The 25,978-nt window shown below is 46.4% G+C and overlaps 1 protein-coding gene across 8 annotated transcripts in view; it reads right to left on the bottom strand.

Moving 5' to 3' along the window:
* The window catches only part of Hectd4 (HECT domain E3 ubiquitin protein ligase 4), a 155,786-nt gene that overhangs the window by 20,025 nt on the left and 109,783 nt on the right, over window positions 1-25,978 (bottom strand). For all 8 annotated transcript variants that reach the window (XM_040731260.1, XM_040731261.1, XM_040731259.1 and 5 more), the window contains exons 53-64: window positions 24,315-24,452; window positions 19,176-19,312; window positions 16,321-16,481; window positions 12,919-13,100; window positions 12,226-12,431; window positions 11,854-11,984; window positions 11,387-11,592; window positions 9,766-9,945; window positions 4,531-5,837; window positions 3,585-3,792; window positions 500-723; window positions 255-406 (exon numbers count right to left, since the gene is read on the bottom strand). In XM_040731260.1, coding sequence (XP_040587194.1) covers window positions 255-406; window positions 500-723; window positions 3,585-3,792; window positions 4,531-5,837; window positions 9,766-9,945; window positions 11,387-11,592; window positions 11,854-11,984; window positions 12,226-12,431; window positions 12,919-13,100; window positions 16,321-16,481; window positions 19,176-19,312; window positions 24,315-24,452 — 3,232 coding nt within the window. The remainder of the gene's footprint in view (window positions 1-254; window positions 407-499; window positions 724-3,584; window positions 3,793-4,530; window positions 5,838-9,765; window positions 9,946-11,386; window positions 11,593-11,853; window positions 11,985-12,225; window positions 12,432-12,918; window positions 13,101-16,320; window positions 16,482-19,175; window positions 19,313-24,314; window positions 24,453-25,978) is intronic.

The raw sequence follows: 25,978 nt of genomic DNA, 5'->3' as shown, positions 1-25,978 counted from the left end.
TCAAGTATGACTTATTGCGTTGTTTTCTCAGTGAACACTTTGCCTGACAGCCTACATGGAACAGGATTTACTGCACTTGCAGGGGAGGTAAAATGTTAACTTGCAATGGATGAGGCCGAGGACTGAAGGGCTCTCAGCAGCAGAGCAGAGGACAGCTGGCATGCCTGGCTGCCCCAGGGGTGCCACAGTCTCTCAGACACCTGCTGGAAGGCCACACCACAGCCACCCTCTTCCTGAGCTCCTTGGGCATGCACCTGAGACTGCTGAGCACGGCTTTGTCCTTGGCAGGTGGCTTGGTGACGGGCCGCTTGGTGCTCACCACCTTCATGGGGTGCTGCTCCTTCCCGGCTTTGCTGTACTTGCTCTTATCCAGCTTGGGCTTAGGCACACCATATTTCCTCAGGATCTGTGGGACACAGATGTGAAGATGGGGGTTCTCAGGCCAGCCCAGATGAGGAGCCCAGGTTAAGCACAGAGACTATGTGGAGAATGTGGCTACCTGTGTGAGCTGGTCCTCCAGTACCTTCTTCGGAGGCCGGACATTGGTGAAGAAGAGGTGTAGGAGGTTGCCTGGGCTCTGGGAGTTGATCTGCTCTTTGCTAAGATAGATGTCAGAGACCCTGATGGGTTTTGCTGGTATTAGGCTCAGCGTCTGCTCTGAGTGGGCGCAGCTTTTAAATATTTCTGTCAGGACCTCTCTGGCCCCAGGCACCAATTTCTCACCTGTTACAAAAGAGGACAAGGTCAAATTTTCATAAACATATCATGCCAGGACACACACTGCAAGCATCTTTTCTAGCAACTGTGTGCTTTGTTGTCAGAGACAAGGTCTCATGTAGGTGAAACTGGTCTCCAATTTCTGATTCTCTTGCCTGGCTAGCAACCACATGTTTAAAAAAGAATGAGTGAAAGTGTGTGTGTGCATAAAGGAGGTGTGTACCCACATCACGTGCTGAGTTGAGGACATCTTCGTAGAGTCAGTTTCCTCTCTTCAGCATATGGGTTTAGTTGGATTCAGGTGGATACTTTTTGTTTGTTTTTCAAGACAGGGTTTCTCCATAACTTTGGAGCCTGTCCTGGATCTCACTCTGTAGATCAGGGCAGGCCTCGAACACACAGAGATCCACCTGTCTCTGCCTCCCAAGTGCTGGGATTAAAGGTGTGCATCACCACCACCCAGCAGAGCAAATTCCTTCACTCACTGAGCTATCTCTGTTCACAACCATACATTTTTGTAGGTAGATGATAGACTAAATGAGGTGGAAGTAGTTACTTGGATCCTCATCTTCAGGCATTCACCTTAGTTAAACACCCAGACTTTCTTGTAGTAAGGTATAGCAGTCTGAGCATGTCCTCTGGGTCAGGCGGCTGTCCTCTGTACCACTGCTAGGAAGTGATAGGCCACCTTGCCCACTCTGGACTCTATCAGCTGCTATGTTCTCAAGTCTATTTGTCCTAGTGCTTTAGCTAATCTTATTATTTTTCTTATTTTTTAAGGTGTGCACCACCATTCAGCCTGATTCTATTTTCAGATTTATTTTTATTGTATGTGCACAATTGTTTTGCCTATATTTGGACACTTAAGTATGTGCACCACATGAATACCTGGTGTCAGAGAAGGTAAGGAAAGAGCACTAGAACCCCTGACACTGGATTGATGAATGATTGTGAGCTGACATGTAAATACTGGGAACCAAACTTCGACCCTCTATAAGAGCAACAAGTGTTCTGAACCACTGACCCATCTGTCCAGCACCAGCTTACCTTAATTTAAGAAGCACAAATGTACTAGAGATTCCAAAGCCGTAAAAGAACACATTGGCAGTTAGGGCTTGCAGCACGATAGAGCAAAAAAATGAGTCATGATGCTGTGAGAGAACATGAGAAGCTGGCAGGGGGCACAGGGAGAGAAGCGGGGTCTCCTGGGCTGCACATAGTGCCACACTGTAATCTTACCACTTGGGAGGCTGAAGCAGGAGGACCAGGAACTCAAGATCAGTGTTGGCTGCATGGTAAGTCTGAAGACAGCCTGGACTACATGAGACCACTGTGTGTTGGGGCGGGGGCATATGGCAAAATGAGGCCCCAAACTACATTAACAAAGACCTGAGCACCATCAGCAGAAGGGTTGACTGCAATAGAATCAGGAGCTAAAAGTGCATCCTGGATTCAAAGTGGGGGAGACGAGGAAGCAATAAAGACAGCAAGCTTGAGCACCCTGTAAATAAAACTTCTGCTATTCATCTTCTAAGGGGACAGCTAAGGTAAGGGAATGGTGCAGGACCTTGGGGGTGGCCAGGGCCAGGCGGCTGCTCAGGCACAAAATGTAAGGCACCTCCCACCAAACCCTATGACTAATAAAATATTTCCGTATCAACAGCTCTGTCTTACATTTGCTGGGGCCTGGGATGAAGAAGCACTAGCATTTTATTCACTCATTTATTTTTGAGTGTGTGCATGTGCTGCATCAACACACGTATGTAAGTCAGAAGACAAGCACTTGTGGATGTTGGTTCTTTCTTTATACTGTGTGGCTACTTGGGAATCAAACCCAGATAACCAGTTTTGATGCAGGCACGTTTGTCCACTGAGCCATCTTAGCAACTCTTCTCTCCGCCCTTGCTTTTACAGGCAGGCATTGAACTCTTGAGTTCAGGCGATCCTTCTGCCTTAGCTTCCCAAGTGCTGGGACTGCAAGATGCTGGACTTCTTTCTGGTCAGTAATTTTTCTTTTTCTTTCTTTCTTTTTATCTTTTTTAAGATTTTTACTATTTTATGTGAATCAATATTTTGCCTGCATGTATGTATGTGCACCACATGTGTACTTGGTGCCCACAGAGGTCAAAGGGCATCAGACCATCTGGAACTGGAGTTACAGACTGTTGTGAGCCACCATGTGGGTGTTGGGAACAGAACTCAGGTCCTCTAGAAGAGTAGCAGTTCTCTTAAGCACTGAGCCTGTGTTCTAGCCCCTGGCTGGTTGTAAAAATGAGATATGAACCCTGTAAACACAAGTAGTCCTGTCTGTGGCTACACAGGACAGAGCACAATAATACACGTGACAAGGAAGCCCGCAGTGAGGCTTAGAGCAGGAGGGCTTCTCTCAGGGTGTCCTTGCCCACCCTCAGCACAAAGCCTGTGCGCTGGGGCTGAGTTCAAGTGTCCTTTACATCCTACAGAGGTGCATAGACTCGGCCACCATAAGCCAGCAGAGAGCTCAAAAATTACTGTACACTTGAAAGTGCTCACCAAAGGAATAAATTCAAAAAGGAATCTGTAATCCTAGCACTTGAAGGGAGAGGCAGGAGGAACAAGGAGTTCAAGGTCAACCTGGGTTATAGAGACTCTATTTCAAAACCCAAAATCTGGGCCCATGAGATGGCTCATTGGGTAAGGGGCCTTGTCTCCAAGCTTGATGACCTGAGTTTGGTTCCTGGGACTTACATGGTAGAAGGAGAATATGGACCACCAAAGTTGTCCTCTGACCTCTACATGGGTACCATGATGCACACTCACACACAAATAAATACACAGACTTAAAAACAAAGACTACAAACACTAAGCACACACACCCTCCAGCCCACCTTTAATGGACTTGTCGTTGAAGTAGTCTTCTAGGCCTGGGCTCCCCTGAGTGTCAAACAGACTCTGGTTCACCACAGACACTGTGAGAATCTCCTCTGTAGACATTTCCATCAACTCATCCTCACCATCCAGACTCGACAAGCCAATCAGATCGTTATTGTTAAATAAACTTGCTCGGATTTTCTCGATTTTGGCTCGGGACCTTATCTGTATGAACAAAGAGAAAGGTTGGGCTCTGGATGGATAAGCCCCAGTGAAGCATGCTGGCCTGCTTTCTTGAGCGGCTCCTCCCAACACCACCGTGGCCATTACAGAACAGCTCACCTGGGAAGCTCTGGAGCCTAAAGGCTGGCCAGTCCCCAGGAAGGCAGCCCAGCCGGGAGAGCAGCTGATGGAAGTTCTTGCTCTTGGGCTTTATGTAGCACTTACTCTTACAATGGTGCTGGGTCATGTGCCCTGGACTTCATGCACACACACTAAGCAAGCGCTGCACCCCAGTGCTGGATGTTACCTTTGAGTCTAACTCTTGCAAAAGTGTAGCAAGTCATTAGATGTCTCATTTCTAATCAAGGTGGCCCGAGAAACGTGTGACATCTGAAGTGGCTATCATCTGGTCACCCACACAACACCCGCACTCAGCATGCCTGGAGTACAGTGTGCATGATTCTCACACTGCCAACACAGTGACTCTCACAACACTGCCATATGCCTCCGAAGTACCTGCCAGAGACCCTCACCCCACTCACAGCAATGAAATGCCTTTGCCTTATGACACCAGACTGGATGTCCCTCTTAGAGTTGACCTCAAGAAAAGCAGCTGCTGAGAGTTGCCCAGGAGCTCCCTAGAACCCCATGTTGCCTACTAGCTAACTCCTTGAAAGTAGCTTGGAGAAGCCATGTTGGCTAGGTCAAGGTTGAGTGGCTTTCAAGGCTGAGAGCTATTACCTCCACCACTGCAAAGCCTTTGATAGGGCGCGCTGTGAGGGACTGGGTCTCCAGGGAAGTGACCGTGTACAGGGAGCCCACGTCTGACACAGACACTGTCTCGGCATTGTCCAGAGGTTCCCCTAGGCTGCCCAGACTACCCAGGCTGCCAGTGCTGCACAAGGAAATGTCCAGGCTCTCCTGGCTGGACACCACATGGGGTTCCAACAGGACAGGAGGAACAGGCAGCTCCAGGCCTGAGGGCAGGGGGTCCACTGAGAGGTCACTGGCAGTCTGTGAAACACCCTGGGAGCTGCAGACTGAGGCCTGGCTGGTAGACGCTGAGGCACTGATGCTCATGGCGGGGGCCAGGCTGCTGGACGTGCTCCCCTCCAAGCTGTCCACACTGGGGAACCCCAGCAACTTCTCAGACTCAACCTTGCTGTCACCACCCTCAGCCTTGTCTTTTGGCTTCTTGGGGTCTTCCTCCTGCAGTGGGATGTAGATTTCATCTTTGAAGACACCGCCATGGGCATTGCAGGCCTTGCGGATAGCACCTCTGACAACAGCTTCATCCAAGTGTGTGGGAATGCCTGAGATCACCAGCAGGCGACTGTGAGCAGTGGGACCCACTAGGGCCTGGCAGGCATCGGCGATGGCATCACTTGTCACAGCCAGGCCCTGTGGATCCTTGCGGGTAAGGTGACGGAGGATGATGAGCAAGGTGAGGGCACGGTGGAACCACAGCATGTCCTCAGGCTTGCTCCCTCCTATGCTGAGCACTGTGGAGTCTGCATCTGCAGCACGGGAGGACTGACGCTTGCTGGAGGAGGAGGCCTTCTCCCGCTTCATCTTGACTTTCTTCCTCTTGGACAGGAGGCTAGGGCTCTGTGGTGTCTGTCCCGGGGAGGAGGAGGAGGATGAAGATGAGTCACTGAGGTTTGGGGTGGTCGTTGAGGTCACCCCACTAGCTGTGACACTGATATTGGTAGGCAGGGTTACTTCAGCAACTGCCAGGCAGCCTTCCATGAGAGCGTGGAAGTAGGTGGAAAACCTGCCCTGGTCCCCCACGGCTACTGCTCCAGAGCCACCACAGGCACTGCCTGAGACCCAGCTCTGGGTCTCCTCATCGTACAGCTTATGCAGCTCTGACTGTAAGGCCATCAGCATGGCCAGGCAGGGGTTGAGCTGGAGGGCGATAGAGGAGGACAGGCCAGCTGGGTGTTTCCGTTGCTCCAGGGTGTGGACTGTACGTAAAAGCTCAGCCAAGAGGTGGAAGACCAACTCCTTCACACAGGCTGCCATGTCTGTGGTCCACAGGAAGTTTCCTGAGACAGAGAGAAAACAGAGTAACCATGTCACTGCTCATGTCCCAGGAACAGCTCTGAGCACTGTGATGGAGCTTAGAGATGGAGAGCCCAGTGCACACTGGCGGGCTGGCCATGGCCTTTAGCCCATGCCTTTGACAACAAGCTGCCTGCTTCTGGATCTCAGGCCAAACATCTCTGCAGAGGACGAGTTAGAAGCCGTCAGAAGGCTTCCCAAGATACAGGATGCCTGCCACTGCAGATGAATAACTCAGCTATATTCCAAAGCACAACTAAACAATGATTAAAACTGCCCTAAGAAGCCTTACTCTGGGTTAGGGCATCCCCAGGGGCAGAGCATTTGCCCAGCACACTCAAGGCCCTAGGTTCTACTCCAGTACTGCCAAGAGCAGGAAAGGGAGGAAGAAAGGAATGAAAAGAGGGGACAGAGGTAGAGAGAAAAAGGAGGGAGGAAGAGGAGCATAGAGAAGGAAGAGAAGGGAAAGGAGGAAGGAAGGACTTTGGGATAATCTTTTCAAGATTGGTTTTATTTTTTAAAAATCAGGTTTATCAATTTTAAATTTGTGTGTATGTGTGCCCCTGTATAACTTTATGTGTAGCACATATGTGCAAGTGCCCATTAGGTTGAAGGTGTGAGATCTGGAACTGGAGTTACATGTGGTTGTGAGTCATCTGATGGTGGGTGCTGGGAACTGAACCCAGGACCTCCGAAAGAACAGTGTATGCTCCTAAACCACTGAGCCATCTCTCCAGCTCAGTTTTTATTTTACTTACTTGAATGTGTTGTGTCTATGTGCCTATCTGCCATTTGTGTGCCAATACCCACAAAGCCAGAAGATGTTTTCAGATCCCTTGGAGCTGGAGTTATAGGCAGTTGTACGCTACTACACATAAATGCTGGGAACTGAATCCAGGTCCCCTGGAGACCGAACTCCTCCCACTGTCATGCATTTGTTTTTAACACTTCTGTTAAAAACTCTGATGAACTACAACATGTAGCTCCACAACAGTCTTCATTTTCCTTTTATTTCTTTTATAGTTACATTTTACAGTTATAGCAAGGTATATTAGCTTCTCATTTACAGGAAAGATATTCGGATTCTCACACCCACATATAAGTGGGCCACAGTATAACTCCAGTTCTGGGGCGGCAGGCAGGTGGCTCCCAGGAGTTTGTTGGCCAGCCTAACCAAGCCAGTGAGCTCCAGATTCAGTAAAACACAAAACAGAGCCAGGTGGCGGCGCACGCCTTTAATTCCAACACTTGGGAGGCAGAGGCAGGCAGATCTCTGTGAGTTCGAAGCCAGCCTAGTCCACAGAGTGACTTCCAGGACAGGCTCTAAATCCAGGCACAATTCATGGGTACGAGAGTTCATGAAGGGTACACGACAGTGACCGTTTTTGCAGAAAAAAAGATGTCCTGGCTTGGGAATGTAGTTCAGATGGTAGAGTGCCTGTATAGCATGCATAATAAGGTCAGGGCATACATGTCTAAAATAAGACATACAATGTTCTTCACACATGTAATCTCAGCACTCAAGAGGTGGAGGCAGGAGAATCAGAAATTTGAGATCATCCTTGCCTACATAGTGAGTTCCAGGCTAGCCTGTGCTGCATGACAAATTGGCTTAAAGAAATCCTACTTGATGGGTGTGATGGCTTGAATGTGACTGGCCCCCAGAAGCTCATAGGGAGTGGCACTATTAGGAGGTGTGGCTTTGTTGGAAGAAGTGTCTCAGCTCACTTCCTGCAGCCTGAGGATCAAGATATTGAACTCTCAGTTTCTTCTCTAGTACTATGAGACACCATGGACTAAACCTCTGAAACTGTAAGGCACTTCCAGTTAAATGTTTTCCTTTATAAGAGTTGCTGTGGTAATAATATCTCTTCACAGCAACAGAAACCCTAACTAAGACAAAGGGAAAAAAGGACTTATGGGAAAGGGCAGGAACAAATGATGATATGGGGAGGTGAATGTATGATTTAAGAAATGTATACAGCATATCAAAGAAACTGTGAATGATTAAGCTAAAACAAATACAAAACAAACAAACAAAAAAACAAACAGAAAGAAGTCCCAATCTCTTCACACCAGATGCACTTCTGGTTTATGTAGTGTTAAGGGATGGAATGCAGAGCTTTGTACATGCTAGGCAGGCACTTGACTAGCTGTGCCATAGACCCATCTCCCAGATGCTCTGTTCATGTTGCCTAGGACAGGATGAAGGTGGTAAGAGCTCAGGTAGTATTTGAGCAGCTGAGGATGGTGAACACTTTGGTCCAGTTCTGAGGAGGCAGCTGAGCCCAGAGCTGCAAGACAGCAGGCTGCAGCTGGTTCCATCCAGATGGGGTTTTCAATGGGTAGAGTGCTTCCTGGGACTTCCAAGGCTATTACTTAGGTGTAATGCCTTCCAGGGAAGGCAGTGAACTTCCTGCTCTCTTAGGAGGAGGTTGCTTGGAAGTTCTCAATGAAAATAAGTTCATGGGTTCCCATGAAGCCTGCAAAGGCCAAGGTTAAAACTCCCTTGTCCATAGACTCAAGGCTTATGTCATCCCCACCAAGTCTTTCCTTTACCAGAGGACACTTACGTAAGGGGACAGCCATCCTCAAAGGGAATTCTTCACCAAAACCAAACACAGTGGCACAGACATCTTTTTTTGTAGTGAGCACCACCCATACTGTCCTAAATGTCCTACAAGTTTGACCTAGTTGCCAATATCTAGGCAAATTGGGAGGATCACAAAAAATCTTACTTTTCTAGTTTTTTTAAAGATTTATTTATTTATTTATTATGTATGCAGTATTCTGCCTGAAGGCCAGAAGAGAGCACCAGATCTCATTACAAATGGTTGTGAGCCACCATGTAGTTGCTGGGAATTGAACTCAGGACCTCTGAAAGAACAGCCAGGACTCTTAACTGCTGAGCCATCTCTCTAGCCCCCACTTTTCTAGTCTTTGCTGAAATAAATATAAAAATTCTGGCCAGGCATGGTGTCATACACCTTTAATCCCAGTATAAAACCTTCTGGTTTTCACAGGGAGTTCCAGGTCAGCCATGGCTACAAAGTGAACCAAAGTAAGTGACAAGAATACACAACTCTGGTCAGACCTCATTTGACAGTGAACAATCAGGACTCAGTCACTGCCTGGTGGGCATATGCGAACACTCCTTTTCCTCTGGTCATTGTTTCAGTGACATATGTGGCCCCTGAAGCATCTGGGATTGCTACCTTGTTTATTTTCCTTTTCATCAGGGTCTATTCCCATATGCCCATCAGCCAGACTCCACCACTATCAAGGCACTGGATTTGCCGTAGTGGACACTCATCTCTACCTCTAGCCATCCAGCCCCTACCTTATGCCCGAAGACCCATCAGTATGACTCACCCTAAACAGTGAGCAGGCACATTGTGGATTAAAGTTCAGTATGTACTTCAAATATTTTGGTGGTAAGTTTGCTTTTAGTTAAAAATCTGACATCTTAGTTGACTATTTTGTGAGTGTTGCATGCTTAAGTCGGCCAGCAGCTCTGTGGTTAACATTCCATTTGGTAGCACTGCTCCTGTCCATGACACCCTTCACCATGAGTTAAAGCAAACAGAATATGAGGCAAACATTTGCATTTTGTTGTTGTTATCTTTAGACAGGGTCTCACAATGTAGTCCTAGCTGGCCTAGAACTCACTATATAGAGACCAGGTTGTCCTCAAACTCACAGAGATAGGCCTGCTTCTGCTTCCATGCCTGGCAAACATTGAACAATTTAAAGCATGTTAATGTTGTTCATGGGTAGCTGCCACCAGGCAGTACAGTGGTGATACCCTGGAAACCACGGACTCAGAGTCAAGACCCCCAAGCCTACTTTCAGTGGAAGTGCTCTGACAGGTCGCAGCTACCCAACCTCCACCCACCCCAGACACTTGCTCACCTAGCAGTTCCACCACGTGCAGGAGGACCGATGTAGGAATGGCGTCAGGCTCATCCTCTGACTTCCCATCACTGTCCTCTGATTTCCAGGACAGCAGCTGCTCTGCAAAAGCCATCGCCAGGGGGAACTCCAGGGGCAGAGAGTGCAAGACCAGCACGGCTCCAGGAGGTGGGGACACTCCTAAGAGAAGGGCCCAGAAAGAACATGTGTGATTGGCAGCAACTGACCCAGGCACATTTGTGAAAGCACCTGCTGCCCAGCGTCTCCAGACAGAGTCATCAACAGGCATGGCCATTGGAAGCCAACCCTGGACGACACCTGCTGGTGTGGCAATGGGATAAAGGGCAGCACTGCTAACCATCTAGTGCGGTGTCAATGGACAGGCCAGGTGTGGTGGCTCAAATCTGTCATCCTACCACTTGCAAGGAGGAGGCAGGAAGACTTTGAGTTTAAGGCCAGTCTGGGCTACACAGTGAAACAACCAAAGAACTGAGTGAATAAAGACAGGGGAAGACACCAAGTGCCTCAAGTCCAGAACTAGAGATAGGCTACACTAAGAGGAGCTTTCCTGACGCTTGCCCAGCTGGAAGACACTAAGATCCATACACGTCAAAATCAATTTAAATTAAAAAAAAGAAAAAAGGGCCAATGATGGTGGTGCATGGCTTTAATCCAACACTTAAGAGGCAGAGGCAGGTGGATCTCTATGAGTTTGAGGCTGGCCTGGTCTACATAGAGTGTTCTAGGACAGCTAGGGATACAAAGAGAGACAATCTTAAAAAAAGAAAAGAAAGAAAAAGAAAGAAAAAAATAGAAAGAAGACTATGAAGTGGTGACAAGATCACTAAAGAAATATTCCCTTATCTTGCCCCCTAAAGACACAGTGACTCAAGAGCCAGGCTTGGGGACCAGTGCTCATCACTCTGGCTAGAAATTCAGCTAGAACAAATGGTTGTCTCAGGCAGATATATGCTGCTCTTTTCTTGTTAAATATATTGAAGAAGATTGGAAGTTTAGAATTAAGATTTTTTTCCTTTCAGCTGGCTTTGACAAGGACAGGCAGTGACAGCTTCATCAAGACTTCTAATCCCCGAGGCTTTACTAGGGATGCCAGAGATAAGAGCAGCAGGTGCTCACAGGCCACAGCAGACACCAGAGAATTGTTGCAATAAAAACTCCAGGAACGGGGACTGGAGAGATAGCTCAGAGTTTTAAGAACACTGGCTGCTCCTCCAGAGGTCCTGAGTTCAATTCCCAACACCCACATGGTGTCTCACAATCATCTATAATGAGATCTGGTGCCCCCTTCTGGCCTGCAGGCATACATGCAGACAGAACACTACACGTAATAAAGAAATATTAAAAAAAAAAAAAAAAGGACTCCACAACATATGGCAACTGGGATTGCTACAGCCTGTGAATGCTGCAAGAATGAGACTGCTACTTTGAAGATGCTCTCTGTGTGCTCGAGGGGGAAGGGATCCCTCTGTGCCTGGGTGGCCTCTGCCTCTCCAACACACGGCAGTGAGCAGTCAGCCTTTTTCTTCACTCATAGCAATGGGACTGGGAGCAGAGCACGGCTGCCCACCATCTGCAGCAGTGTGAGCTGAGGAAGACTCACCTAGCTTGATGTGGACCTTGTCTGTGGAAAGAACCACGGAAGGGTACTGGTCAGCTGTGGGTGGAGGGGCGAGCCCAGTGTTGGCTGGGGAGGCATCTCGGGGGTAGCAGGCAGCTTCGATGAGGTTCAGCTGGCCGGTGCGCTTCACTTTGTGGCCAAGCCCATAGACGAGCACACGTGCCCACGGGGCCTTGTACAGAGAGGAGCTGAGAGGAAGTGGGGGTTAAGACAGACTTGGCCAGGCCACGTACTGGACATAAGTCATCTCCACCACCTTTAGTAGGTCGTTCTCTATAAAGCCTAGCTCCCCACAGAAGGAGATATAGGAAGAACTGCAAGTTAGCATTAAGATAGCGTGCGCTCGAGGGCAAGGACAGCTGGAGACATGTTCCTGGGGCAGTGCTGCTGGAATGAATCCACTTAGCTTTCTCTCCCCAGCACCGTCTTCTGGAGAAATGACAACTTACTCTTTGCGGAATCCAGATTGACTTTCTTTGCAAGAAACAACAACAAAAGCCGCTCCGGGGAAATTCACATCCATATTGACTTTGGACTCGGAGATTGGGAATTCTTCAGATGGGAACTGCTCTGGTGCCGTCTGAAAGGAGACGTGTAATAAGCAAGCATGGGACAGACAAGGGACACTCTCTCCTCATCTCACAAGGGAGGGGAATCATCCAGGACACACGCTGGAGGAGGAGGAGGAGGCCACCAGAGGCAGAAGAGTACCTCAAGAATAGCTGCCCAGGGTGGCTGATGGGAGAGCACTATTTAGCGAGCCAATGAGACTCCTAGTTCAATGGTGTCCACGGCTGTGACCCTTGAGCTCAAGCCTGTACCTGCAGGAAAGCGTAGATCTGCTTCGTCAGCTCCAGAAGGCTGTCCTCGCCCTGGTGCAGGGTGCGGGTGATGGCCACGCTGAGCCACTCCCTCAGCGTCTGGGAGCTGCCCTGGTAGAAAAGATCGGTGGCAGAGCAGCTCTGTGAGTGGATGCAGTGCTGCAGAGACTGTGCCAGGAGGATGGAGCTGGAGCTGATGGTGCCATCTGCGGACAGGGAAAGAAAGGGCATTGAGAGAACCGCAGCAGCCAACGTCCAGACAACCCGGGAATGACCCAGCAGAAAGATGGCGTGGATGGGAAATGGAAAGAAAGTCCTGGGCCACCAGGGGAGTGTGGGGAAGTCAAGAGTTTGTGGCCTTTAAACTTGTGCTTTCTTCCTAGCAGTAACACAGGTCTGCAAATCACACCTTCAGTGGCCCTGCCCAGATACGCATAGAGAGCCCTTGCCGGAAGTCTCCCAGGCTTAGCTGACTCACATGAGCAGGCCCTGCCATGGGAACCTACATCTGTCTCTCCAGGGTCAAGCAGAGCATCTGTGACAGCAGCCTCATGTTCACTAAATGACTAGGATGAAAGTGCACTCAGTAGTCTAAGAGCAGACGGCATGGCTATCTCAGGCCCCCTGACCCCGCCATGGAAAACTAGCATGCTACGCAGCCTGTGTGACCAGGCTCAACCTTAGAGAGCTTACCTGGGAGGGGAGGAGCAAGGAGCTGATTGGATAGGAGCTGCAGGTGCTCTAATGTAATGTCTCGGATGGCAGGGATGTGGAAGAGGCGAGTGAATAAGTGAGGTAGCTTGGGGGCGAAGATATTGAGCAGGGCCATGCGACAGTACAGCCTGGCCAGTGCAGCCTCACAGCGCAGCAGCTCCCTGAGGGGAGAGAACGGTGAGACATCCTGAGTGTCGCGTGGACTGTTTGGCCCTCACACCTGAGCAGGGCTTTTGGGGGTGGGGTGGGGACTATGACAGACAACACTGCATCTCTGGCTTCACTTCTAGCCCCATGTTCTAGGTTTCAAGTGACTCTCTTAAGCTTTATTTTATTTTTAATGATTTATTTATTTATTTATTTGTTATGTATATAGCATTCTGTCTGCACAAATGCCTGCAGGCCAGAAGAGGGCACCAGATCTCATTACAGATGGTTGTGAGCCATCATGTGGTTGCTGGGAATTGAACTCAGGACCTTTGGAAGAGCAGTCAGTGCTCTAACCTCTGAGCCATCTCTCTAGCCCCTCTTGAGTTTTAAATAAAACCCACAATAGTTTACTTTGTGGTTTGTGTGTGTGTGTGTGTGTGTGTGTGTGTGTGTGTGTGTGTGTGTGTGTGTATGGGGGTGTTGGTTTATCCAGACAGGGTTTCTCTGTGGCTTTGGAGGCTGTCCTGGAACTCGCTCTGTAGTCCAGGCTGGCCTCGAACTCACAGAGATCCACCTGCCTCTGTCTCCCCAGTGCTGGGATTAAAGGAGTGAGCCACCAATGCCCAATGCCCAATGCCCGGCTGTGGTTTTTTTTCTCAACTCAAAAAACACCCTTGAAAAAGAAATGAAAATGTAAGCCCACACAAAAATTTGTAAACATAAATTCATAGTAACAGTGTTTCTAAGGGTCAAATAGTGGAAACAATCTTAAAGATTATTAATTTAGTGCTACACAACTGAATGTTACTAGATAAGATAAAGGGATAATTTATCAGTGTTTCAAAGGGAGACCTTTTGAAGAGGAAATTGGCATAATTAGAGTGAGATGGCCAAGCAAATCCCCGGGGAAAAATGAGTCCAGCGTGCATGGAACAGAAAACCCAGCATGGCCCAAGGAGGGAAGCAGCCTCCAGGGCTCACAGGGTGTTAGGAGCAAGGCACGCTCAGAGCCCTTCATGTGGGAAGGTCTGGTTAGAAGTGCAAGCTCTGTCTGACTTGCACCTGACACAGCCATCCTTGCAGCTGTCTGTGCAGAGGCTAGAGACAGGGCCGGCCTACTGGTCCTAACACTGTGACCCTTTAATACAGTTCCTTACGTTGTGGTGACTCCCAACCATTAAAATTATTTTGTTGCTACTTCTTTTTTTTTTTTTTTTTTTTTTGGTTTTTCAAGACAGGGTTTCTCTGTATTGTCTTGGAGGCTGTCCTGGAACTTGCTTTGTAGACCAGGCTGGCCTTGAACTCACAGAGATCCACCTGCCTCTGCCTCCCGAGTGCTGGGATTAAAGGCGTGCGCCACCAACGCCCGGCCTTGTTGGTACTTCTTAACTGTAAGTTTGCTATTGTTATGAACTGTAATGTAAATATCTGATATGTCTTGGCCCACAAGTTGAGAACCACTGGTCTAGAAGACTGTGGAGGGCTAAGAGGTCACAGTGAGGAAAGGTGATGGCTCATTTGATCTCCGGATTGAGGGGACCAAAGAAGGAAGTTTGGGGTAAAACTCTACCTCACATGCCAAACCCTTTCCTCAGCTACATCAAAATGGTCTCAGTCCAGCTCTCCTTTGGGTTCTTATGGAAGTCTGACGGCAGCTCATCCCGAGAGAGAGTGCAGGTGCTGAAGAGGAACCACACTGACAGCAGCATCTGGCCCGGGAGCTCGGAGCTCTGCCTCAAAGGTACTGCTCTGACTAATGCTCTGGGGCTGTGTAGTCAGTGTGGGCACACTCGCGACTTGTCACTAGGCCCTGACCTATGTGGATGACAGTGAGGACTCCAGTTGAAGCGACAGTGCTGTGTAGTATGCCATTCTTCCTTCCATCGTGCTTGAGTGTCACCAACTGTGGCCTGTTGTTTTTGTTTGTTTATTTGTTTTTTCCAGACAGTGCCTTATTATGTAACTCTGGCTGTCCTGGGACTCGCTCTGTAGACCAGGCTAGCCTTGAACTCACAGAGATCCACCTGCCTCTGCATCCCAAGTGCTGGGATTAAAGGCGTGCACCACAGTACCTGACTGTGGACTGTTTTGATTTAATGACTAACTGAACTTCAGACAAGCCATGGAATAATGTAATATTCCAGTGATCAGCAAGGTGGAAGCTGAGTTTAGATGGAAGCCTGGAGTTGCCAGAACGAGCCAAGCTGGGCACGGTGGCTCGCTCCTATAATCTTAGCACATAGGAGGCAGAGGCAAGAGGACTGACAACACGAGTGTGAGGCCAACAAGGACTACATAGTCTTAAAAGGGGGGAGGGGAGCTAGAGACATAGTCAAGCCAGGGCCAAACTGACACCCTAGAGAGAAATTTGTTGCTGTGGTTTTTTGACTGCTTTTTGGCTTGGGTACAGATGTGCCAAGCTCAGGTGATCCTTCCACCTTAGCTTCCCGGGTGCTGGAAGCACAGACACAGACAGAGTGTTTTGTCTGAGGAGGAACCGTGATGCCAAAGATGGCATGGAATACAGTGCGTAGAGGCTTTAGTAGAGAACTGCACTTGTTACTCTGCCTTTGTCTCAACTGCAACAGCGGTTTCTTCCTTCCTTCCTTCCTTCCTTCCTTCCTTCCTTCCTTCCTTCCTTCCTTCCTTCCTTCCTTCCATGATTTATTTGCATTGATGTTTGCCTACATGTGTATCTGTGTAAGGCTGTTGAATCCCCAGGAACTGGAGTTATAGACAGTTGTGAGCCACCATGTGGTTGCTAGGAATTGAACTCAAGGACCCCTGCAAGAGCAGACAGGGCATTATTTACACTGCATGGCAAGGAATGGTGACTGCTCATCATTAGACCTTTGTCTGCAGAGGGCAGGTATGTCTCCACTGTAGCCCTGACCCTTTCAGAACCCTGCACTGTACTGTGCACACAGCCAGTGTCCCCTCACATGGATGAACTGGATGATGTCTCATCTGTTCCCTCCTGACTTCTTTCCTGTGTCTTTATTTTGCCTCTCTAGTTGGCTCCAGCCAAGTATACAGAAGAGCGCATGTGACATAGGCCATGTGCTTCTAGACCCATCTTGTCTTCCCAACTCCTGCAACTGTGCAACTGCTTTCCCTCCTTCCAACTCTTAGCTTTGAAGGAAAAGCCTTCTAGTCAAGCATAAATGGGACACATGGAAAAACATAGTAAATAGATCTCTGTGCCCCACAGAAAGAAAGGCTCAGTTTTACCTGTGAATTTGAAGGTTGGTATTGTCCAGTGTGACCAGCCCATTAGTGGCTGTCCTCCGGTAGCCTGCAGGGGGCCTTTCCAACATATCAATGGGGTACCAGTAGCGTACTAGCACCCCTTCACTTCGAAGGTACGTTTCCACCTGTACCAATTCATTCACCTGCAGTGGAAAAGTAAGCATTCAACCTGCTTTTCTGAGACTTGACTTTCTTTTTCAAGTTCATACACAGATATGCACATATTAAACCTTTATATATTATGCTATAATTTGTATCTAGTTGGTATTTCATGAACAAAATTAATGAACCCAACAAGAATTAACAATATATATGTTTATTTTAATTTTGCCCAAAAAAGTATTTTTTGAGGCAGCGTTTCATTGTATATTCCTGGCTGATCTGAATCTCACAGAGATTCACTGGCCTCTGACTCCAGAGTGTTGGAATTAAGGGCATGCACTACTACACTTGGCTAAAAGATTCACTCTTTTTTTTTTTTTTTTTTTGGTGTTTTCAAGACAGGGTTTCTCTGTGGCTTTGGAGGCTGTCCTGGAACTAGTTCTTGTAGACCAGGCTGGTCTTGAACTCACAGAGATCCACCTGCCTCTGCCTCCCGAGTGCTGGGATAAAAGGCGTGTGCCACCAACACCTGGCAAGATTCACTCTTGTAACATTTAATTACAAGTATGCCTGTGCATCTCTCTCTCCACACACACACACACACACACAGAGCAGTTGACTTTGGAGGCAGAACAGGGTGTCAGAGTCCCTGGAATTGGAGTTACAGACAGTTGTCAGTTGCCAATCCAGGTCCTCTGTAGGAACAGCAAGTGCTCTTAACTGTTGAGCCATTCTACAGTATCTTCCCGCCCAAATAAATTTTTAGTCATAAACAAACACAATATAGAGAACATAAAAAACTAGTTATTAAAAAAAAATCCCTTCAGGGGAGGGAAGGCTGGTGTAGAGACGGCTCAGCAGTTGAGAGCATTGGCTGCTTTTCCAGAGGACTCTGGTTCAATTCTAGCACCTACATGGCAGCTCAAGACTATCTTGTAACTCCAGTCCCAGGACCGCCAATGCCCTCACACAGACATACCTGCAGTCAAAACACCAATGCAAATAAAATAGAAATAAACAAATTATTTTTTAAAAGTCTACAGGAAGAAACTTCAAATAAAAATTAGAAAAAAAACAAATTTTGGAAGCTGGAGAGATGGCTCAGAGGTTAATTCCCAGCAACCACATGGTGGCTCACAACCATCTGTAATGACATCTGGTGCCTTCTTCTGGCCTGCAGGCATACATGCAGCAGAACACTGTATACATAATAAATAAAACAAAGAAAAACTGGGCTATGGTGTTACCTGCTCTTACATCTGCTTTAAAAAGAATTGTTAAAATAGTCCTTGTATTATTTTGTGAGTAATTTTTTATTGCTTTTAAGTAAGTCTCCACTAATGCCTAGGTAAAAATCATGTCGGCATTTGAAAGCAGAATGCATACATATCAGCTTACTTTTAATTTCCACCAATAAAATAAAGCTATCAGACAGATTCCCTGCTTTTAAAAAGATATTAGCATAGGGGCTGGGAACAAGGCTCAGCCCCAGATTTCAAACCTCCAGCCTCCCCTGTGTCCCTTCCCTTTGTCTCTCCTTGGCTCCTGCCCCTTCAAATACTTCTGAGCTTCAGGAGAGAGTTTTGCAAAATGGAGACAAAATGGAGACAACTACTGATAAGCTTAAGACACTTGCTTGGCAGAGGGAAGACCAGCGCTGAAACAGTCCATGGGATAGTATGATCAGAACAATTCCTTGCACTTCCACTACCTCTGGGAACCACAGAGGTCCAGCCTAAAATTTTAACGTCTGTCTGTGTAACAATCCTGATGCTATTCTCAAGGATAGTGCCCACTTTGCTCCCCACCAATGAGATGCGAGGCGTGCAGTGGCAGCATGGACGTGATTCGGCAGCACAGAATGTGCAGAGCCCAGTAAGTGTGAGAATGTTGTCACTGAGAGCTCCCATGGCTGTATTTCTATTTGGTTTCCTTCTTTCTCTTGCAAGATGTTTTTTTTCTAAATTAATTATTTATTTGTATTTTATTTACTTTGATGTTTTGCCTGCATGTTTGTGTGAAGGTGTCAGATACCCTGGAACTGGAGTTAGAGACAGCTGTGAGCTGTCATGTGGGTGCTGGGAATTGAACCTGGGTCCTCTGGAAGAGAAGCCAGTGCTCTTAACCACTGAGCCATTTCTCCATCTTCCTCTTTTGTGAGATTTATTTTATGTTTATTTGTGTGTTTGTCCATGTGACTGTATGCATACGTTTGTCTGGGTGCCCAGAGAGGCCAGAAGACATTTCTGATCCCTTGTAGTTAAGGTGTCTGAGCTGTCTGACATGGGTGCTGGGATCTGAACTCTGTTCCTAATGACAGAGTGAGTGCTTTTAACCACTGTGCCCCCTTCAGCCCAATTGCCTTGCTTCTAACTGGGAGAGAAATCTCAAAGCACAAATAATTTTTTTTCTTTTTTTCGAGACAGGGTTTCTCTGTATTGTTTTGGAGGCTGTCCTGGAACTAGCTCTGTAGACCAGGCTGGCCTCGAACTCACAGAGATCCGCCTGCCTCTGCCTCTGCCTTCCGAGTGCTGGGATTAAAGGCGTGTGCCACCAATGCCCGGCTTACAAACCCTTTTTCAAGTGTCTATGTGGAGCTGAGGACTCCAAACCCCAGGGCCTTGTACATCTGTACATGTTAAGTCTCCCTGCCTCTAATCCCTTTGTATGGTACCTGGACATAGGGGCCTCTCGACAGGTGTAGGACTGGAGCAGCAGTGTGGCTGTTCACTTACCGAATCAACATCTAGGACAACTCCATGAAGACCAAAGGTTTTTAGCATCCCGCGGATGGCAAATTTTGGCAAGGCAGTTCCCACAGTACTGCTGGCTACATTGCTGCTGTCTGGAGATCGGGTTACAACTGTGAGACCTGAGGAAGTAAAGGAAGTACCATGTCACCTTGGGAGGCTGTACTGTATGTAGGGTCTAAAATAGCTCTGAAGCATGTGACAATAAGAAATGAACACAGCTCATCCTGTAAAGTAACAACAAAATGGTAAACTGTTACAATTCATGAGTTAAGAAGAAAAGTAGCTATTTAAAAATAGGTAGAGGACTTGGATAAATAATTCTCCAAAAAAATAAAAAAAGCACAAGAAACAATGTCATTATTACTTATCAATCATTATCAATGGTTGATGTAAAAAGACAGATGGAACACACTGCCACATATGTACAGAAACTGGAACACTCATGCACAGCTTGGTGAGCTACTGGAAATGCAGGATGGTCTGGTTGCTTTGGAAAGTATTCTGGCAGTTTATTCAAAAGGTTAAACACAGAATTACCATATCACCCAACAATTCTACTCATGCTTATGGATTCCAACCTATTATAATACATATGTATTTCTCCTAGAGAAATGAAGATATATGTCCATACAAGAATGTGCAAACAAATATTTAGAGCAATGGTATTCCTTTTTTTTTTTTTGGTTTTTCGAGACAGGGTTTCTCTGTATTGTTTTGGCGCCTGTCCTGGAACCCACTCTGTAGACCAGGCTGGCCTCGAACTCACAGAGATCTGCCTGCCTCTGCCTCCCAAGTGCTGGGATTAAAGGCGTGAGCCACCAATGCCCAGCTGAGCAACGATATTCCTAATAGCTAAAAAGTAGGGCCTATTCAATTGTCCAATGAATGAAAACAGCTAAAGGGCATATCTATACAATGGAATATTGCTTGACAATAAAAAGAATGAAGTATTGATACATGCTACATGGATGAATGTTGTGGAACATTTAGCGTAAGTAAAAATTTCTTGCATTTGTTTATGCTGAATTTAATTAATTATATAAAGATGTGTTGTTGTTTCACCTTGCCTGCCTAAGGCACCTGGTCAATAGCTAGGCAGTAGAGGGATAGATGGGAGGTGGCAGGCAGAGAGAATAAGTAGGAGGAATCTAGGCTTGGGAGAAGGGTTTGAGAGAGGAAAGAAAGGGTTTGAAAGGAAGAAAGAGGCCAGCCAAACAGACATACAGAAGGAAAGAAGTAAAAAGCTCCAAGGCAAAACATAGGTAAAGAGAAACAGACTAAAACAAGAGGTAAGCCCGAGCATTCATAACAAATAGTAAGTCTGTGTCATGATTTGGAAGCTGGTTAATGGTTAAAAGAAAAAACCTGCTACATTAGGCACCCAACATGGGGACTGAATTTTTTCATAGGGCCTGAGATAACTGGAAGAAAGAAAAGAAAATAAAGGAAAGGAAAAAAAGAAAAAAGTGTGGCACCTTAAGTAGAAATAGCAAGCTAAGTAAAAATGCCCGCCACAACGTGGGCATCAACTTCCTAGAGCTAGAGTGGATGAATGCAGTTCCCAGTCACATGCAGCTCCGAACTGGGGCTGTGGGCTTAGGCTTGGCTTTCAAAGACTACAGAAGGGGGCAGAATCAGCCACCAGAGCCACTGGAGGAGGGCCTAGCTGCAGACACTTAATTGAGGAGGTTCAAACGGAAAAAAAACCCCTCTAAAACAGGTTATAGCATGTTTAAAAATGTGTGTAGGCTTAAGAAAGAAAAGGAAATGGGTATAGACATTCATAGAAAAAATAATTTAAAAATAATAAAGTCTTTAAAGAAAGAATAAAGTAATATAAAAAGGATAAGCCATGTAAAGATGGGAAATACATAGGGAGTGTAGCTCCTGTATGGTGTCTTGTTGATTTTGAATTTTTTGAATGCCAATGAGCAAACGACAACTGCTGAGAGGCATGAGATTATAACAGGGACTGCTGAATTAAATCACCTTGGATACTTTAGGGATGCCTGAACTTTAAAATGGAAGTAAAACATGCATTGCATTGGGGAAGAGGTTACACTTTTGTTTCCACAAGATATGAAAGTCTGTGGATTCATTCAAGGTTAATAGAGATCAGGTTTGATTATAGGAGATCTCCTGAAAATCTTGGCTACATATAAAAAAATCTTGTTTATATAAAGAAATAAACCTAGAAAAACTATAAGATAGATTATAAGATTATATATGTTTTACCTGGTCAAACATAAAACAAAAAAAATCATTTTTGGCTGATTTGTGTACAATTCACAGTTCATACTTGTGTTAATGCAGATATGTATGTTACCTTGGAAAGTTTGTGTGTTTTCAGAATAAGGGGACCAGACAGCAATGAAAACTGGTAGCCCAGGTGATCCAGCCTCTCAGAGTGCCTCTGCTGCAGTTTCCTCAGAGTTCTGCATCCAGAACAGCTTCAAGGCTACTGGCTGAGATGGTCCAGCCTCACAGACTATTCTAGCCAGGAATTCAGAAAAGCCTTGAGCTTTCTCATTGCATAGAGACTGGACAACAAATATTATAGTTGGTTTCCCCAGGACTTGCCCATTATCTCAATTTTCTCAGGTTCTCTAAAGATGCCATCGCCCACAGACAACAGGAACTAGTCTAGAGAACATGATGTCCACATTCTCAAGAGATGCAGTGCATGTTTTTTGGTCATTCGGTGGGTTATGGATGTTTGTTATCATTTTTGGGATTTTTGGGGGGGATATAGGAATATAGGATAAAAAGACAACTATTAACCTCAAATATTTTATATTGGCATGGACTTTGGTGTATTGGTACAAATTTGAAGTTATTTTTGTTATACTGAGAATGTGATTCTATTCTTCGTTGGGGTATTGTGCTTATACAGATCATTTAAAAATGTAATGTGTAAAACCAGGCAGTGGCGGCACACACCTTTAATCCCAGCACTTGGGAGGCAGAGGCAGGTGGATCTCTGTGAGTTCGAGGCCGGGCTGGTCCAACAGCCTCCAAAACAATACAGAGAAACCCTGTCTTGTAAAAAAAAAAAAAAAAAAAAAAAAAGAATGATTTGCATCCAAGAACCTCCATATGGAGTTTGCTTTTAATGTGGCAAAGCTAGCCATTTGGGCAAGAAACTTCTCTTGCCTGGACTGCCAACATTATACCACCTAAACTCGACATGCAGGATTTTAAAGGAAAGCAACAGCTGAACTTTGCCAAAACAAGGCAGGACAGTCCTTGAAAAATCCTGCTGCACAGAAATGCCTGTCAGATATTCTGCAAGACACAAAGGAAACTGACTACCAAACTTTTCCAAAACAAGGCAGGACAGTCCTTGAAAATTCCTGCTTCATAGAAAAGGATGCTTCAGCATTGCAGAGGAACTTTGGATGACTGTCCAGACAGCCAGATGTCTCTGTCATTTCTATAGTTTTGGAAGTGGCTTAAACTTTCTGTTTACTCAGGTAATATTAAATCCTTCTGGGGTATTTGATGGAGTTGAAGACTAGATAATTATAATTTTTCTTAATTATGATAGAAGGTAAATTAGGTACAGAGCTTTGGACTCATCAAGATAGGGTATATAATAGAATGAATTCTTTGAATAAACCAAATGCAAAGGAACTGGATATTGTAAATATAATTCTTACTTGATTACTGTTCTTATTGAATATAGTCTTACTATGTTAAAGTTAAAACTTTTCTTTTTTTTTTAGACAAAAACGGGAGATGAGCCTGGAAAGAGAAGCCAGACCTGAAAGTTCGCATGTTAAATGATTCCATTTGTAACAAATGTCCAGAACAGGTAAACCAAAGTCAAAAAGCAGAGACAATTAAGAGTCTAGAGAAGCCGGGCGTTGGTGGCGCACACCTTTAATCCCAGCCCTCAGGAGGCAGAGGCAGGCGGATCTCTGTGAGTTCGAGGCCAGGCTGGACCGACAGCCTCCAAAACAATACAGAGAAACCCTGTCTTGTAAAAAAACAAACAAACAAACAAAACAAACAAACAAACAAAAAAAGAGTCTAGAGAGAGGGAAGGATGGGCAGATGGGAGAGCACAGTTTCTCTGGGGACATGAAGAATTAGACAGAGGAAAGGGTTTGGTAGATCTCCTGGAGCTGCCATGTGGGTACTGGGAACCAAACTCAGGTCCTCTACAAAGCAGCCAGCACCATTAACTGCTGAGTCACTTCTCCATCCCAGCTATAATGTGTTTTTGTGAAGATTATTAGGTTAAAAAAAATGAGTGGCAGGGCTGGACAGATGGCTCAGAGGTTAAGAGCACTGACTGCTCTTCCAGAGGTCCTGAGTTCAATTCCCAGCAACCACATGGTGGCTCACAACCATCTATAATAAGATCTGGTGCCCAGCACTCGGGAGGCAGAGGCAGGCGGATCTCTGGGAGTTCGAGGCCGGGCTGGACCAATAGCCTCCAAAACAATACAGAGAAACCCTGTCTCGTGAAAACCAAAAAAAAAAAAGAAAAAAAAAAAAAGATCTGGTGCCCTTTCTAGCATGAAAGTGTACATGCAGGTAGAATACTGTATATATGATAAATAAATAAATCTAAAAAAATGAGTGGCTTACAATTCTTTGTGTACGTGTTCTGCTGTTTCTTCAAAATGCATAATAGATTATTTTAGTGAAAAGCACATTTAAATTCTAAAAAGCTTACAAGCCATGGACCCGTGGTTTGGGTGTCTTATTTTTTTGTTGTTGTTTGTTTTTGAGATAGAGTTTCACATAACCTAGATGCCCTCAAACTCATATGCAGCCAAGGCTGACCTTGAACAGATCTTGTAACCTCCAAGAGAGTTCCACCATGCCCAGCTAGCTAAACATGTGGCTCACTAACTCCACGCCCACGCCAGGAAGCCTGCCTGAAGCCTCACTTCCTTCCTCTGCCCTCAACTCTGCCACAGCCGCTTCTACCAGTGAGGTTTGGGCACATGGGAGAGACTACCAGAGGCCACATGCTTTTTTGTGGCCACCCCTGAGGGCTTTAGCCTGGAGGAAATCAAGTCACTCAGAGAAAGACTACACTAGGGGAAGTTGCAGCCACTCCTTTCAGAGGAAATATCACACAGAGCAAGGAGGAAGCAAAAGCAAAACCTTTTCGAACTTTGTCAATTGTGAACTTGTTTGCTTCATCTTTGATGTCCTCAATGGTGGGAAGATAAAGGTCTCTTGGGATGCCGCCATTCTCCTCATAAAGAAATTCAACTGTCTGCCGGGCAATATCCACCATACCTGCAAACACAGCACACCAAGTAACTTCTCAGGGAACACAATATTCAGACCAACAGGACACTGACTTGTGCTTGGAACAAAGCACTGGAGAGTGTTTCCATGCCCCTGCTGGGAGGACAATTTGTACCCAGTTTAAATACTATGGCATCACTTCTAGGAGCCGCAGATCTACCTTGCCAGGTGTACCAAAGAGAGAGCACCTGAGTTAGCACTGCCCATGGTGTGCATCAACAGAGCGGAAAGAGCTGGAGCCTCAGTTCAGGATTGTAACAAGGCACACAACTGTGCTGCATTTAACCAAGCTAACAACAGGGCAAATGGGAGAAGGAGACTGTGAGAGCAGTGTTTGCTTCTGACTTTGCAGATTCTGTGCTACAATAAACACACTGTTTAGAGAGGCAGAAAGCAGCACTAAGCACCTTCTATTCACTACTGAGATGTCCTGTGGGATTTTTGGTTTCAGACAGGGTCTCACTATATGACCCAGGATAGTCTTGAACTTGCCACCCAGTCTGTATCACAGGCCTGCACCATTACATCCAGTTGCCTTGTTTTTCATTCCCATAAGGAGAGGATATGATCCCACTTAATAGCCAAATGGCAGTGTCATATTAATTATACTGATAAGCCAAGTAAAGAGATGTAACAAAACAAAAAGGAAAACACTGTGGAGTTCAGCGAGGTGTTTCCTTTTGTAGTAGCTGTTTCAGACCCACAATGCTAGCCAGCACAGACAAGACAATATGGGTTGAGAGAAACTGCTTTTAAACAGCCCAACCGTCTCACAGCTACAGTCTTCCAGCCCTTCTGTAATGAGAAGGCGGAGCACTGTGAGCACCATCTAAAGGGAGGGCAGTTACAGAGGGAGGGCAGTTACAGAAGGATGCCATGGAAAGAAGCAGCTGCCAGGGTGGGAAAGAAGCTGGGCTCAACATCACAAGGTTCCAGAACAGTTATCTTTGCACCTTTTTCAAAAGGAATAGTGCACAGGAGGAAAAACTACTGTTTAAGGAACAAGTCAGGGACATGGGGAGATTCCATGTTAAACCTTGCAGACGTGTAGGTGGCCTGTTAGCCTTCCCCATGGGACCTGGCGACAGCAGTTGTCCTCTGGGTGCTACAAGCCATCCTCCACCCTCCTCCTCACCTTTGCCACTGCTCTGTTGAAGAGGAAATGGCAGCACCATCATCACTGTTGTTATGACACTGAGCACTGCATTGGGAGCAGCACTTCTATGCCCCAGACTGTGCTCTTAGGAACACCATGTGCGTCACACATGCAGATGAGGTAGAGATCACTAGTGACTCCATTCAAGATGGGGCAGCCCAAGCTCCCTCAGCTGATAAACAGCCCATCTGTGATTGCAGATGTGAGTACTCTCCACCGGGCCACTCAGCCTCCCATGACAACTATTCCAGCTTCTAAGTCACACTGACACTAGCAATGAAGCAAAGGGCCCTGAGTTCACTGACAGCATCAAACCAGACGTGCCGTCTGAGGAGCATCTCTCCTCAATTCTCTCTCC

The sequence above is a fragment of the Mesocricetus auratus genome, unplaced genomic scaffold (assembly GCF_017639785.1).
Source record: "Mesocricetus auratus isolate SY011 unplaced genomic scaffold, BCM_Maur_2.0 Super-Scaffold_100025, whole genome shotgun sequence".
NCBI lineage: Eukaryota > Metazoa > Chordata > Mammalia > Rodentia > Cricetidae > Mesocricetus > Mesocricetus auratus.
The sequence above is the reverse complement of the archived record's forward strand: the minus strand, read 5'-3'. Positions and strand labels throughout refer to the sequence as shown.